Source organism: Mastigoproctus giganteus, chromosome 5 (genome assembly GCF_048544385.1).
Source record: "Mastigoproctus giganteus isolate SK-2022 chromosome 5, ASM4854438v1, whole genome shotgun sequence".
Lineage (NCBI taxonomy): Eukaryota > Metazoa > Arthropoda > Arachnida > Uropygi > Thelyphonidae > Mastigoproctus > Mastigoproctus giganteus.
Window position 1 is genome coordinate 106,106,890 of NC_143579.1, and position 15,995 is coordinate 106,122,884.

At 37.2% G+C, this 15,995-nt stretch overlaps 1 protein-coding gene across 1 annotated transcript in view; it reads right to left on the minus strand.

Moving 5' to 3' along the window:
- Positions 1-3,265: 3,265 nt before the first annotated feature.
- The window catches only part of Gycbeta100B (guanylate cyclase soluble subunit beta-1-like), a 123,260-nt gene continuing 110,530 nt past the window's right edge, over positions 3,266-15,995 (minus strand). The window contains exon 11 of the mRNA XM_090373395.1: positions 3,266-3,460. Within this exon, the coding sequence (XP_090229521.1) occupies positions 3,389-3,460 (72 nt within the window). The 3' untranslated portion in view covers positions 3,266-3,388. The remainder of the gene's footprint in view (positions 3,461-15,995) is intronic.

The window sequence follows — 15,995 nt, forward strand, 5'->3', positions numbered from 1 at the left end:
AGTCTACTGTAGTTTGCTTGTACATTTTACACATTAACAGGTAGTTCAAAAGCATATTTCATGCAGTCCACTATATTAAGAGCAATCGTTTGAATTCACTAGATGATTATGCGAATCTGTCAATAATTGCTTCTGCATCCAATTCATCTAACAATTCCTTCTATGCTGCTGGCACTCTGCTGAGTGTGGGATATCCCTTCAGAGCACAAGACCAATCGCACGATTCACTCATACAAAGATCGTCAGATGCGCCAAGATCATACGCCAATTGCACACCTGCCTCTGTGACTTTAACTTTGCCTTAAATAAGGTGAGCCCTTTTTGCGCATTTATAAATGCGCATTTCTATTTATGTATGCGCGTGCGCACGTCCATACTTACACATGCATACTTACATACATAAGTATGTAAGTATGCATGCGCACGTGCACGTCCAATTACGTATGCACACGCGTATGTTTATTTACGTATGCGCACGCGTATGTCCATTTCGGTATGCGCGTGCGCATGTTTATTTACGTATTAGCGTGCGCACGTTTATTTAGGTATGCGCTTGCGCACGCTTATTTAGGTCATTTACGTATGCTCATGTCCATTTACGTATGTGCGTGCGCACGCCCATTTCGGTATGTTTATTTTCGTATGCACGTGCGCATGTTTATTTTCGTATGCGCACCACATGTTTATTTACGTGTGCGCGCGTGCACACGTCTATTTACTAATGACACTAGACGTCCATTTGCGCAAGTCTGTTAGCACATAAATAGACTTCTGTTCCAGGAAAATTAATGGAGGCACTGGTTAAAGAAGCACTGTTTGATTTTGTTAAAGTCTTGCCTGACTAATTTGATTGGATACTATGATGTGGTCACAAAGGAACTAGACGGGAATAACTCTGATATCATATATTTGGATCTTAGAAAGGCTTTTGATACTGTTGCACATGGAAGACTACTGAACAAATTGGAGCATTGGATTCAAATTGCTGCTATGGATAAAGGAATGGTTGAGTGGGAGAAGACAGAGTGGTAATCAATGGACACTGTTCATCGTGGACTAACGAACAGTGAGGGACTCCACTAATGTTATTGGTGGAGTGCCTCAGGGTTCAGTGTTCGGTCCATTGTTGTTTTCTGTATTTATAAATGATATTGATGATGTTATATCAAGCTTAATGTCCAAGTTTGCAGATGATACAAAGGTTGGTAGGGTTGTTAAGGACACTAATGACAGTATGCTGCTGCAACAGGATCTAGAAAAGTTGAGCAGATGGGTGGCAAATGAAGTTTAACATTGACAAATATAAAGTACTACATGCAGGAAGCAATAACTCCAGAGTAACGTATCACCTCTGTGGTACTACACTGATAGTGGTAGAGAACGAAAAGGACCTGGGGGTAATTGTGCAAGCAGATATGAAGTTTTCTTAGCACTGCAGACGGTCTGCAAGAGTAGCTCATGGTATCTTGTCAGTGATATACAGGAATTTTTCTAGAAGGGATAAGGAGGTGATATCCCCTTGTATAAGGCAATGGTCAGGCCACACCTTGAGTACTGTATACAGGTCTGGAGGCCTCATTTCAAGAAGGATGTAGAGCTGTTGGAACGAGTACAGAGAAGGGCAACAAGATTAGTGTTTGGCTTAAGGCTTAAGTGTTTGTTTCTTCTGCCTGTGTCAGTGGAGTCTCCTTGTTGAGGTTGAGTGGCTTGATAGATTGGCGCTGTTTTTCTGGAAGTAATCTTCTCTTATTCAGTGAGGTCTGCCAAACCCCTCCCTCCTTTCTGTGCTGTAGTCAGTCTCTCTCAGTGGCCGACTTCATGTGGTATTGGCAGTTCTTGATCATCATTATCCTGGTTGAACTCATAATTACCTCCAGCCCAGTTTTGGACCAATCTGTGATCCCAAAATAGTATGTTAGTACTGTGACTGCATAGGTGTTTATGGCCCTGATCATGGTTCCACCATTCTGCTTTGATTTTAGCAAGCTTCTCAGTCTCTGGTGGTGTTTCTCAGTAAGGCAGGCCTTGATCTTCTCGTGTTTTGGTTGTTAAGCCTGTATCATCCCCAAATATTTATTGGTCTCTCCTTCTGTCATGGATTCTTTCTCTTCACCAGTCTTCAGCTGGTAGTTTTGGCCTAATGAATTTTCATGATGTAATGCATGGGTGTTGCATTTGTCTTGACCAAATTGCATCCTGATGTCAGTGCTGAAACCTGTCATCTGGGTTAACTTGGTGATCTGGAGTAGCTGTTGGAGTTTATTCTTGGTTGCTGCAAAGAATTTGATGTCATCAAATTCTCTGAATATACTACATATAACCTATACACTCTGAATATAACCATACACCCCCTCTCTCACCTTTCAGGGTGAGAGAGGGGTGTGTATAGTTATATTCAGGAGAAAGTGATGTATAGGAGGTGTATAGGTTCTTCCTCCCTTCTTTTAGGGTATATCCATACTTGCCGTTGTTGAGCATGGTGTACAGTGGTTTGAGTCCTAGACAGAACCACAGTGGGCTCAGGGTATTTCTCTAGAAGAATCTGTATCAGTATCTGTAAAAATTTCTACAGATACTGTAAAAATTACATACTGTACAGTTAATGGAAATGTGATATTAAAAAATTACCAGTACAGAAATAGGGAAAGTTAATGATAACAGTTAATGAAATGAGCACAAAATGTGTAATTTTTTTGTTTATTACAGTTACATACATTGGATGGACAGCTATGGAAGAGAATTTTGAATATATAGTTAAAATGGTAGCATAACTGACAGAAACATAAAAAATAAATGTTTTGCTGAGTTTTGAGACCTTTAGTCTACCATTTACAATTTAAGTTGCATGATGTGGACAGTGAAATTATCATAATAAGTTACATTAAGAACAATTAGTAAATAACAGAAAAGGTTAAAATAAACTTTGATAATATCTATGAATCCTCTTAAAATATATACTATATGATGGTGTTTATTGAGGGTGGAATGAACCAGAAAAATGCTGGATTATGGGAGTGATTAGATAACAGGAGTGAGTCCAGATTAGGGGTGACCAAATGTAGTCTTGAATGTAAATTGTGATTTATGCATTTCACTTTGAGTCTTAATTTCAGAAAATTTTTGATTTTTATTACTTTTAATAATAATTCCATTTGTCATCAGTTTTTTCAGTTATTTACAAAATAAGTCTCCAATAAAAAGCTATACATCAACTTAATTATTTGAAGTTATTGAATAACTTCCATTCTTAATTATATTTAGACTCTAAAAGAAAGTTATGTAAAAGCTGAAGGAACTGGAATAACAGTTGATCTTCAGCGCATTAGCTTCCATTGTTCAACTCAGTGTCTGCAAATGGGAATTATAACAACAGACTCATATCTCTTTGTTAATGGGAAATTAGCTGACAGATGGAAGTTTCAGGAGACGCTGCTTGACAGTGATCATGTTGTTGCTGTAGCTATAAAAGAAGAGAATCAGGTATGAGCTGCTAAATCTTTTCAGTTAGTTTCTTTAGATTTAAGTTTTATATATCTAATTTTGCCATGAACACTATATCAGGATGTTTGAATAATTATACAAGAAAATGAAGAGATTGATCCTCTTAAAATAAGAGGATCAATCTTCAATTAGGCAAAAGTTGTCATATTAGTGGATGAAATTGAATATCTGAGAAATCAAATATGGGGTGTACCATTTACTTGGAACCTTAGGGTGATGTGGATTTCTTTATGTTGCCAGTGTAATGTGAACCAAAGATGCATTTGATAAAAGAAGATAGAATGGAGATCATATTATTGATTGGTTCAAGATCATCAAGGGAGACTGCAGAGGAATTTAATGCTAGGCATTGTGAACCCATAACTCATTGTCATATCATAAAGTTACTACAGAAATTCAAAGAGATAGGGAATCTGTGTTGGATAAAACCCATGAAAGTGCCATGTGACAATGAGGAGATGAGCATCTTCATTTTGGGAAAGTGTGTGATGAGTCCCAGTGTCACTACTTTGCATGTCAAGTGAGACTGGGGGTTTTGACAAAAAGCATCAGCAGAATTCTGCTGAAAATCAAGTGGCATCTGTATAAGATGGTTGCTGCAGAACTGAATGAAGTTTATCCTGATAAGAGGGTTGATTTCTGTGAATGGGCCATTAAGGTTAAGAAAGACCTAGACTTTCCAGACTAGATTTTGTTTTCTGACAAGGAGGCTAATTTTTATATCTCCGGTGAAGTAAACAAACAAAATTTCCATCATCAGTCATCAGATAATCCTAATGGATTGACCCCTGTAAGGAATAAGGATGTCCTTGAATATGGTGGTAATATAGAATGATTCAATTGTGTGACCTCACTTCTCTGAAGAGACAACAAACAGTGAAAATTATCTGTGAGTGCTGGAGGAAATCACATTCAACATTTTGAATGAACACGGTACATTTCCAGAATGGTACCAGCAAGACTGGGCACTTGCCCATTATGCTGCGACTGTTCTTGAATAGTTATATTAACAGTTTCCAGGGTTACTGGAGAGGTCGAACAGGATCACAGGAATGGCCACAAGATCCCCCAACTTGTCCTCCTTGAACTTTTTCTGTGTGATCATTCGAAAAACAAGTTATACTTAGAGAAGATAACATGACCTGGACCACCTGAAAGTCCAGATCATAGAGGCCTGCATGGATATGGAAAATGACAATGACATGTTCTTGAGAGTGAGGCTGCATTGGGTCAAGTGCTTATGAAAGTGTATCCAAGGAAATGGTGGCCATATGGAACATACCTTGTTAAACAACATATTTCCCCATAGTTCCAAGTAAATGGTATACCCTGTAGATGCCTGGTGAGTAATAAATCTGGGTGGGGAGGGTTCTCAGCTACCCAGGTGTCCATTACTATGCCACTTTAATGCACTCACAGTTTGAAACTGATGAGGGTGAATCATAGTTTCAAACTGTTTTGGTGGTTCCAAATGAGGTAATTTTCATGAGAGACTGAATTTTATAAATAATGGGGCTGTACTTAATATTAAAGACAGATGGAATAGAACCAGAATATGTCTGTTTGGTGGTAAAATTATTGATAATGTTACTAACCAGTATATTGGGCAAATAGTACAAAGAATATAGACTTTTGCAATGCATGCACAAACACACACATGTGCCCACACACCATTTGGCCTTTGAATTTTCCCCAAGTTATTTCTCCACCTCAACTGTCTCTTTTTTTTTTTTTTTTATGTGAACCCCAAACACAAGAGGTATTAGAACCTGTATTGGGTGGAGGTTGAGAAGACGAAAGAAGATATTTGTTGACATTGGACTTGAACTTCTGTAGATTGTAATTTTCAGGAAATACGTATGAAGGTAGGTTGTTCCAGAAAACGGCAGTTGAATGAATAAATGAGGAAGATGAAAAGTTGGTTCTGTGGGTTTGAAGTTGGACAGTAAATGGACGTTGGCTGGTGGCGGCACGTGTTCGGACTGTTTTGAAAGAGAGTGCGGGAATTATAGAAGCCAATTCAGAAGAACAGTGCCCATGGAAGTATCTGTAGAAGAGGCATGCAGCAGAAACAGTACGTCTATGAGAAAGCGAGTGGAGAGACTCTGTTAGAGATGAATCATTAATTAACCTAACTGCCCTCTTCTGAATGGAATCAAGAAGCCTGAGAGAGGTTTGGGGGCACCACCCCAGATGTGGGAACAATATTCCATGGCAGGGCGGATTTGCAATTTATACAGAGTGAGCAGCTGTTTGGAAGAAAAGTAACGCCAAGAGCGAAAGAGAAAACCAAGTTTTTTAGATGCAGAGGAAGCAATATTTGTAATGTGCTTGTGCCAAGAGAGATTAGAAGTCAGGGTAATCCCAAAAAGAGATATATCATTTTGTCTAGAAATTGGAGTGTCACTAAAGATAAGCATAGGAGCAGAAGAATCCTTTTTGCAAGATATAAGACAAGACTGAGTTTTAGAAGGGTTGAAATCAACTAAGTTGTCTTTGCCCCACAGGAGAATTACCTGAAGATCGGCATTTAAGGAATTAGTAGCAGATTTTCGAGAAGTTGAAGCTGATTGAGCAGGACAAGGTTTCTCAAAATGGAAAGTGGAATGCAATTGTGCTATCATCGGCAAAACTATGGATAGGATTTCCAGTCATTGGAAGAAGGTCATTAATATACAAGAGGAAAAGAGTGGGGGGAAAGAACTGAACCTTGGGGGACACCGGCATTAGTGAAGAAGTTAGAAGACAGAGAGCCATCTACCATCACCCTCAGTGAGCGATCAGAGAGAAAACTGGATAACCAATTACTAAAAACAGTTGGCAAACCAAAAGATGGAAGCTTGTTTAGAAGACCTTTATGCCAAACACTATCAAAAGCCTTTGAGATGTCAAGAGCAACTACTTGTGTTTCACCGAACCTTTCCATTGAATTAGTCCATAAATGGGTAACATAAGCCAGAATGTTACAAGTGGATCGATACTGTCGGAATCCATACTGGCGATCGTTGATCAGACGGAAGGTTTCTAGGTAGTTTAAGAGTTGGTGGTTAATTGATTTCTCCATTACTTTAGAAAGAGTAGAAGTAATTGCAATGGGACGATAATTGGATGGGAGGGATTTGTCACCCTTTTTAGGAACTGGCTGGATATGAGAAAATTTCCAAGCAGAAGGAAAAACACCTTTGGAATAAGAAAGTGAAAAAAGGTGGCAAAGAATAGGAGTAAGTTCAGAAGCACAGGTTTTGAGAACAAGTGGAGAAATACCATCAGGACCTGGAGCTTTCTTAGCATCAATATTCATCAAAATCCTTCTGATATCCTTTTGACGGAAAACCATAGGAGGCATTGAATGGAGTGTGTTGGGAATGGTGAGAGGTGTTTTACCAAGATCATCAATACATGAGTTGGAAGGAAAATGGGATGCTAGCAGGTCAGCTTTATCCTTGGCTGAAGTGACAACAGAACCATCTGGTTTGGACAGAGGTGGGAGCAGAGATGGGCAAATGTTGCGGCCAATAGCTTTGCCAAGAGACCAGAATGCTCGGCTACCATTAGGGCAAGAAGCAAGTTTTCTACTCTTAGCCTTTTCAAACTCTAGTTTGGACTGATTAATAACTGCTTTACAAATGTTACGAGCTTTGGTGTAGGCAGAAAATGAAAGTGAAGAATTAGAAACAAGCCAATTACGATATGCAACATTCTTCTCTTGAACAGCCTTAGCACATTTATTGGAAAACCAAGGTTTAGATAAAGGATGAGATTTTAAAGTGGAGTGTGGGATAAAGGATTCCATTCCTGCAAGAATAATTTCACTGACACGATCTGAGCAAACGTTGACATCAGAAGTTTTGAAACAGTAATCCGACCAAGGAAAAGAAGAAAAGAAGTCTCGCAGGTCATCATCCCATTTTGCATTCTTGTAATGCCAAACAACACAAGGTTGGGAATAGCCATGAGATAAAGGTTCCATTGGAGAAGAGACAATTACCAAGTTGTGATCTGAAGTGCCTAAAGGACCTCTCACTTCGACCGTGTACTTAGAAGGGTTGTTTGTGAGAAAAAGATCAAGTGTATTGGCTGTATGATTAGGATTGTCCTGTATTCTTGTAGGTAAATGAACAATCTGTGCTAGGTCATTAGTAACTGCAAAAGCCTCAGCATCTCGACCGGCTGGGTCGGTGTGACTAGAAAACGGAAGCCAGCTGGAGTTGTGAACATTAAAATCACCAAGGAAAATTACCTCACTGTTAGGAAAGTTGGACTGGAGAAAGTCAAGTTGCAAGGAGAGGAAGTCAAAGAGCTCCAAGTGATTAGTGGAGTTGGGAGAACGGTAGACACAACAGATGAATTTGACACAATGAGGTAGAGAGATTTTGAGCCAGAGAAGATCAAAGAGAGGAGATTCCGAATTGCCAAGTCTCTGACAGGGAATATCAGAACGGACATTTGCACCTTTGAGGCGAAAGGAATCATACAGCGAATAATTTGGGCACCTGAGATGAGCAGTAGTTGAATCAACCGATAATTGAGATTCTGTCAGAAAAAGTACATGTGGTTTGGCAGACTGCAAGTGGAAATGGACATCGTTGAGATTAGAATTGAGACCACGTATATTTGTGAAATGAATTAGGAAGTGCTTGGGAGGTTTAGATCTTTTCACAGATAAGCTTGCTCTATTAGTTTGACAATTCATGGTGTATTCAATAGTAAGAAAAAGTGGGTGGGACATGCTGTATGAAGTAATAAAATTTTTGGATATGGTGTACACGTGGTAAAAATATACCCAGATCCTTGACATAACGTGGCCTCGACAATGCTCCCCGCATACACACTACTCGGACTCCCTCCAGTCACTGTCTGGCAGAGTAGAGGTAGCAAGATTATACACTAGCTGATCCGGAAGCCTCCTAGGGAGTTACCAATAGGTTCGGTCCAGTGTACTAACTAGCGGCTGGCCTTCGAACACCGTTTTAGAACTGTACCCTCGAAATGTAAGGAATATTGGATCTTGCCACGACGTTCATCATAACCTCAAAAGTCATCAATCATACTGCATGATGGAAGAGATGGGGAAGGGTTGACCGGAACTTAGCTCTAGAGACTAAACATGGGTTCCACCACTTCAAGCCTCCAATAAGCAAAGTGGTGGTATTTCACCAGTTGATGAGAGTCATCTACCACCTAGTACTGCCTGGTAACATAGAGGGGCGGCATTCCTCCATGTGGTGTGGGTGTCACACCTCGACCCCTGCTTACGTTGGTTCACACCTGGGTGGTCATCCACCATGTACTTGTGCATGGAGGTTATACCCAGGATTACTAACAGTCCCACCATTGTGAAGGTGCAAGCAGAGGATTTGGCTGTCACAGACCATCTGGACTTCGCCAAAATTGGGTCCACTTGACTCGAGTGTCACCCGAATATCAGTTCCATCAGCGTTTTAGACTCCCAGGTAGCAAGTGCAGCTTAACTGGCATATCTGAGAGAACGTCTGTGACAACCTCAAGGTCTATGGAGGCAACTTATTACAATGAACAGAAACTTGGGTTTTTAAATTTATTTGCGACTTCAATAAATGCATTTTAATTTTCTTAATTGACTCATTCACTAATTTTGTTACAGAACATAAAGAGAACTTCAAATATGGAAGAAACTTTTAGCATCCTGACATTTGAAGAATTGGTTATAAATGCTCAGCCACTGCTACCTTCTGATATTTCTTACTGGATTAATTTTTCTTCTAAAGAGGCAACACCAAAGTAGATATTTCTAAGGAGGAAGCATTGAAAATTCAAATCATAAATGAGTACTGTGAATTGTAAGTAAAACAAGTTACAATTTTTTTTTTTTAAATTCTTATATAGTTGATGCACTACTTACTAAAGATGTAATAGGTGTAACTCTCTATTTTGGGAGAATTTTATTAATTTTAGTTTATAGTATCATTAATGGTGTTAAGTATGATAAGCTTTAGATGCATATTTTCTATACTGATTTTGATGATTAAAATCTTTTCATGATTTGAAGGTAGGTAGGTCTTGCCAATGGACATAGTCTGAGCCTATTTTTATTTCATTATGACTGTTGGTTCAATCGGAATTGTTTTGAAATATATGTACTGGTGATAGGGTCACAGTAAAAAGTTTTTTATTTATAAATTAAACTGTAAGGCATATGTAAAATTCCATTTTCATGGGATTTGCAGAAAATAATGGTTTATACCTCAGGCTCTTAAACTTTTTTTTTATTCGCGATCCCTTTTTATAAAATAAAGTTATTAGCAACCCCTGGCAGTACTGGTTAAGTTAAGTTAGGTTTTTTATACTCTAGTCACTAGAGTATAAAAAACCTAACACTAGAGTCTAGTGTCAGATCTTAGTTAATTATATAAATGATTATTGAAATTGTGTTCATGTAATCATGTTTCACGATGTTTATTTCTACAATAAACTAAACAAATATAGAATGAAAGGTTGTAGTGTATAATAATTTCAATAGTTTTATAATAAATATTTAATTTACTCATGTTTATCAATGTTTGTTGCGACCCTAGAATCTTTTTCACATCCTTCTTGGGATTGCAACCCACAGTTTAAGAACCACTGGTTTATACAGTGGAGCATGTTTTAATTGAAAACAGATTTTATATACTGTGAATTGTTACTTCCTTGATAAAACTTTTCGATGATAAAAAAAATAGACAAAGATTAGGCAGTTTATATGGCAGATTAAAGAACAAAATTAAACTTCATCAGCCAGTCTAATGATTTTAATATGCACAGAAAGATATACAAATTTACATATGAGGTAAGAATTTATTATTTTTACTTGTATTTATCTATTTGTTTATTGCAGGCTAGAGTAATTGGTCCAATTTATTATTTTATTGATGAAGTTTATTTATTAATCATCAAAATATTTAAAAGCAGGATAATTAAACCATTATACTCTAATACCCAGTTCTAAATTTAAATTTACATGTACAAATAATTATTTATAAGCAAAATTACCACATTGTCTTGACACAAAAGGAATTTTTTGTGAGTGGAAAGAATTGCTTAAAATTATCCTGCACCTTATAGTCTAAAGACTCTTCCAATATCGAAACTACAAAAGTCTTTTAAAATGCATGATTTCTCAATGCAGATGCTACACATCTTTCCTTTATATCACGGCATGTATGCACTAACTGTGAGAGAGAATGATACAGTGAATATGCTAAAGAGCAAAAATACTTTCACATTGGAAGATAAAGAAAGTTCAAGTATTCCTATTAAAGAATGTATTTATCTTTCTTGTAGTGGATAAATTAATATGTTAATAATCTGCAAAATTAAATGCTAATTCACAGATGTGTGTAAATTAGCATTTAATTTAACATTTAAATGAGAGAATTCTAGAAATTCTCTACAGTATTAATACACTATCTGACTTTAATCTTCTGTTAGCAGTGGCATCTTGTTTAACAGACATCTGAGAAAAATGTCTGGCAAACATTAACCATCAGTTCAATATTAGTATTAGTACTGGGAGATGATATAAGGAAACAAACTAATACATCATCAGCCAAAAAAAAAAAAAAAAAATATATATATATATATATATATATATATATATATATATATATCACCTGCCTGTCCACTTTAATAATTTGTCCCCTCCACAACACCAGATGGAACTTTGTTCTAATAATCAGTTATTGTCTGGCTGAAAGCAAATTTTTATACATTCCTTCCTCATCAACTTCCAAAACTGAGTAACTTCCTCAATTTGAATTTATGCCCCTTTATATGTGTTACTTAATCAAGAGAAGAAATACCATCAACATTAAGCTTATTTAAGTCCATTCAAAGCCTTAAACACCTCAATTATATCTGGCAGGTGCCTCTTTTCCACACATGCACTGCAGTAAAACCGAAGTCATTCCTGGTAAGAGTACCCTTTCTTGCCCTCACTGATCTCATTGCTTTTCTCCGCATCCAACCCAACAGATCTACATCCTTCTTCAGACTATACAGTAACCTCCAAGTCTTTTCTGTTCTCTACTACCTCGAGTGTTATATCACACAGTTGGTATATTATTTTGGGATTACTGTTACTCATATGTAGTACTTTGCATTTGTCAATGTTAAAGTTAATTTTTCTCTTCTTGGCCCATCTGCATAATTTTTCTAGATCTTTGTAGTAGCATAACTTCATTACTGTCATTAACCACACTGCCAAACATTATCTGCAAACTTAGATGTTAAGCCTGATCAATATCATTAATAAATATTGAAAACAAAGATGGGTCCAGCCAGGGTTGGATTTACGCATAAGCTAGACAGAGCATCACATCAGTATAAAAAAAATAAATAATTTATAAATAATGAACATTTATATACAAAAAAATGAAAATTATCGTTGTTATTATATACTTTTTGCTTTTCTCCTTTTACTTGTCGTGAAAAACTATTTATTGCAATATACTTTTGGTTGTGTTTACAATGCGCGCCTATTTTTCGAATCAGTAAATTACGAATGTAGTAGTAGTGGCATGTGATGCAAGAAAGCAAGTGTATGAGCTTATGCAGCATCAGCCAAAAAAAATCACACCTTTCCCTCCAAATGCCTGTCCAGTTCCTCCTTAAATTTAACCTATCAACTTCCACAACGACAGATGTGCTAATAGTAAGTGTAAAATCGGAGATTGTTTACTTATATGCTAATGAAAGATGCATCTAAATTGTGGATCATTTGATCCTGGCATCTCACGTTCTGAAATGGAAACTGCGCATTGGAGGGAAGGAACCCTTCTTGTAATTAGCATTTTTCCCTGTGGTGTTCACAGCGTGGAATAAACAATGACCAGGCAGAGTAAAGCATCTACTTCAGTCACTGCAAAGCATACAGTTTTGTTAAATTTGTGGTTTTAAGATTCATTTGTCATTTTCACAACAACATTCTACCCTTGTCTATTGCTTTGTTTCTATACAGCCAACAGGAAGTGGACTTGGTCACTGGCCATGAATAATACATTTTAAAATCCTTTTATAACGATCGGTTCTGTTTTCGTTTGTGGTGTGAAAATTTGTTGCAAAGTTACTTGAAGAAGTAACTTGGTAAAACAAAAAAAAAATATATATATATATTTATATATATATATATATGAGCCAACCACAAAGATTTTCATTTGCTTTATTGGCAGAGAAAAAAGTTCTCCAGTTATTATACAGAATCATGTGCTATTCTGTGATTCTAAATTTTCAAGTGTACTGATTCTACAGTTTCTCAGAGGACAAACAAAATTTACCCATTACCACTATTCCTTTCTGACTTGTGTTAGAAAGGCTGAAGAAGTAGGTAAATTTATTATTTCAGTTTTCATTAGTCTACATGAAGGACCATTCACAAATTATGAATGATCCATGAATCGGCAATCACAAAAGCTGTCCAGTTTTGATACTAATGTCGCACATCATATGGAAAAGTGACACAACTCAAAAATTGTCAAATTTGAGTTAATATAATAGGAGGATGCACAAGCTCTACATCCTGGGAAAAAACTACATATTTATAACTCCAATTTTCAGCCATTAGAGTGCAGTTGTGTTGCTTTTCCACTAAGTAAGTATTGCCACTGGTCAAAGTAGAAAAGTGACACATCAGAGTTGTATCAGTCAAGATTATCTTTGTTGAGCTGGTTAAACGACACATTTTTATAATTGTGACTGGGTGATAGGGGTGATATTTTCTTATTCTATTACAAATCTAAATTAAACTGCTATAACTTTACAATTTCAGAACTTAAAAGTGATAAAGTACAGTGTTTCTGCTGGCATGAGGGTGAAGGTAACCGAGGGACCATAGATATAGACACTTGCGTTTACAAATATTTAGAGACTGCCAGATCCGTGAACAGTACTGATCTTGAGATTACCTTCTACTTAAACAACTGCAGTGAACAACAGAAGAATAAATTCACTGTTGCCATGTACATGCATGCTGTATCTACATTGAGTATTCAAGCTGAGTCCATCACTCAAAAGTTCCTAATAACAGGACATATGCAAAATGAAAGGCATAACATGCATTCTGTGATAGAAAAATCCATAAAGTAAGCAATGAAATTGGGACCATTTTATTTTCCTTGGCAGTAAATTCGTATAGAGTAACTGAAATAACCCATATTGATTTCAAAAACATTTGTCAGCATTATGGGAAAACTCAAAGATCGAAGACAGTGAAAATGTAAAGTTAGGTGAAATCAAGACACTGAAGGTTGAAAAATTAGTCCCAGCACATTCTTCATAAAAACATTGTTTGAACAAGAGGACCGAAAAAAAAATCATTGTGACTAACAAGAGACTTCAGTTGTTGCAGGGTAAAACTGTCAAAATGAAATCAGCATACACCGAGAAGATACAAGTTGCAGATAAAAAAAAAAAAAAAAATCGGATATCCTGGACCTGATTAAATATTCTACAACTGTCTTTCCTCAGTTTGAATCTGTGTCCCCTCAGCTTTGTAATCTGAGCAAGAGGAAGAATCCCATCAGCATTGTGCCTGCTCAATCCATTCAAGGTTTTATACACTTCAATCAGATTGCCTCGCAGGTGCCTAGCCTCCACAAGCTGCAGTTTGCAGAACTTAAGCCTTTCTTCATAAGAGCACCCCTTTGTTCCCTTCACCAGTCTTGTTGCCCTTCTCTGTACTTTTTCTAGCAACTCTACATCCTTCCTAAAATGAGACTTTTAGACTTGTACGCAGTACTCAAGGTGTGGCCTGACCATTGCCTTATACAAGGGGATAATCACCTCCTTATCCCTGCTCGTAAAATTCCTGTATATCATTGACAAGACCCCATGACCTAATCTGGCAGCCTGTCTGCACTCTCAGAAAATTTCATATCTGACTGCACAATTACCCCCCAGGTCTCTTTCATTCTCCACTACCCTGAGTGTAACACCACCCAGTTGGTACATTTCTCTGGGGTTACTGCTACCCATATACAGTACTCTGCATTTGTCAATGTTAAACTTCAGTTGCCATTTCTCAGCCCATCTACCCAAGTTCTCCAGATCCTGTTGCAGCAGCATACTGTCATTACTGTTATTAACAACCCTGCCAACCTTTGTATCATCTGCAAACTTTGACATTGAGCTTGATATTCCTTCATCAATAAATATACAAAACAACAATGGGCTCAACACCGAACCCTGAGGGACACCACTAATAACATTAGTCCACGTAGAGCAGTACCCATTGATTACCACTCTCTGTCTTCTTCCACTCAACCATCTTTTTATCCATTGTAGCAACTTGCCCTTAATGCCATACTGCTCCAATTTGTACAGTAGTCTTCCATGTGCAACAGTATCAAAAACTTTCCTGAAATCCAAGTACAGTCAACCCCCGTGTAACACGGTATTTCTACAACATGATTTCGCTCTAACACAATTGATAAATTGTGGCAATCCTTGCACAGCACGGTACTTATATAACACGGTTTTGCTCTAACATGGTTAGAGAATTGCGAGAAACCTCGCATAACACAGTATTTTTGAGCTTTTGTGCTGGGAAAACCCTGCTATTATGTTAGATGTAATTTTTCAACGTTTCCATTCTTTTTTGTGAATCCCTGCTCTTGACTCGCTAGTCGTTATCACTTCATGATATTTTTCTAAAGCACATTTCTCGAGGTCACTACCATAAAACAATAAAAACAATTTGCAGTTTCCAGTTTATTGGTCTTTTCTGTTAGTGCAATCAATTATAAATGGGTAGTAAACTCGATCTTCTCGAAATTCTGTGGGTTTCACGTTATTATGGTGAAATGTGTTTCTCCTTCCATGAAATATTCAATCATATAAAAAACATAAATTTCAGAAACTCATTACTCCGTGTCTCACTTGCACATGTCGTGTCTGTTGCAACTTGTGCATGCTATGTTCTTTATTTAAAAATCTAGATTTCAAAGTTTTATTAGCATTGGATAACGCACCAGGCCATCCAAAAGGTTTAAGCCATCTAAACGTTGAAGTAATGTTTCTATCACTTAATAGAACTTCAGCCATTAGATCAACGCATTATATATATTTATAGCTGGAATTCTGTGGGTTTTCACGTTATTATGGTGAAATGTGTTTCCCCTTACATGAAATATTCAATCATATAAAAAACATAAATTTTCAGAAATTCATTACTCTGTGTCTCACTTGCGCATATCGTGTTTGTTGCAACTTGTGCATGCCGTGTTCTCTGCAACAGACAAAACCTTTGAAACTCATTACATCAGAAGATCGTTACAATGGAATTCGGAAAAAAATGATTCTGAATCTATTGAAGTGATGGCACGGAAACATTTTAATTGTGAACTGTATCAGAATCATAGCTTTATCGCTCAAAGTAGAACCAACCGTCAACTGAGTGTTGGAAAAATGTATTGCCAGAGTCAGTTCATTCAGGAAATATGGTGGAACTGGCAGAAAAACGGAATCGGTGCGATAGTAGA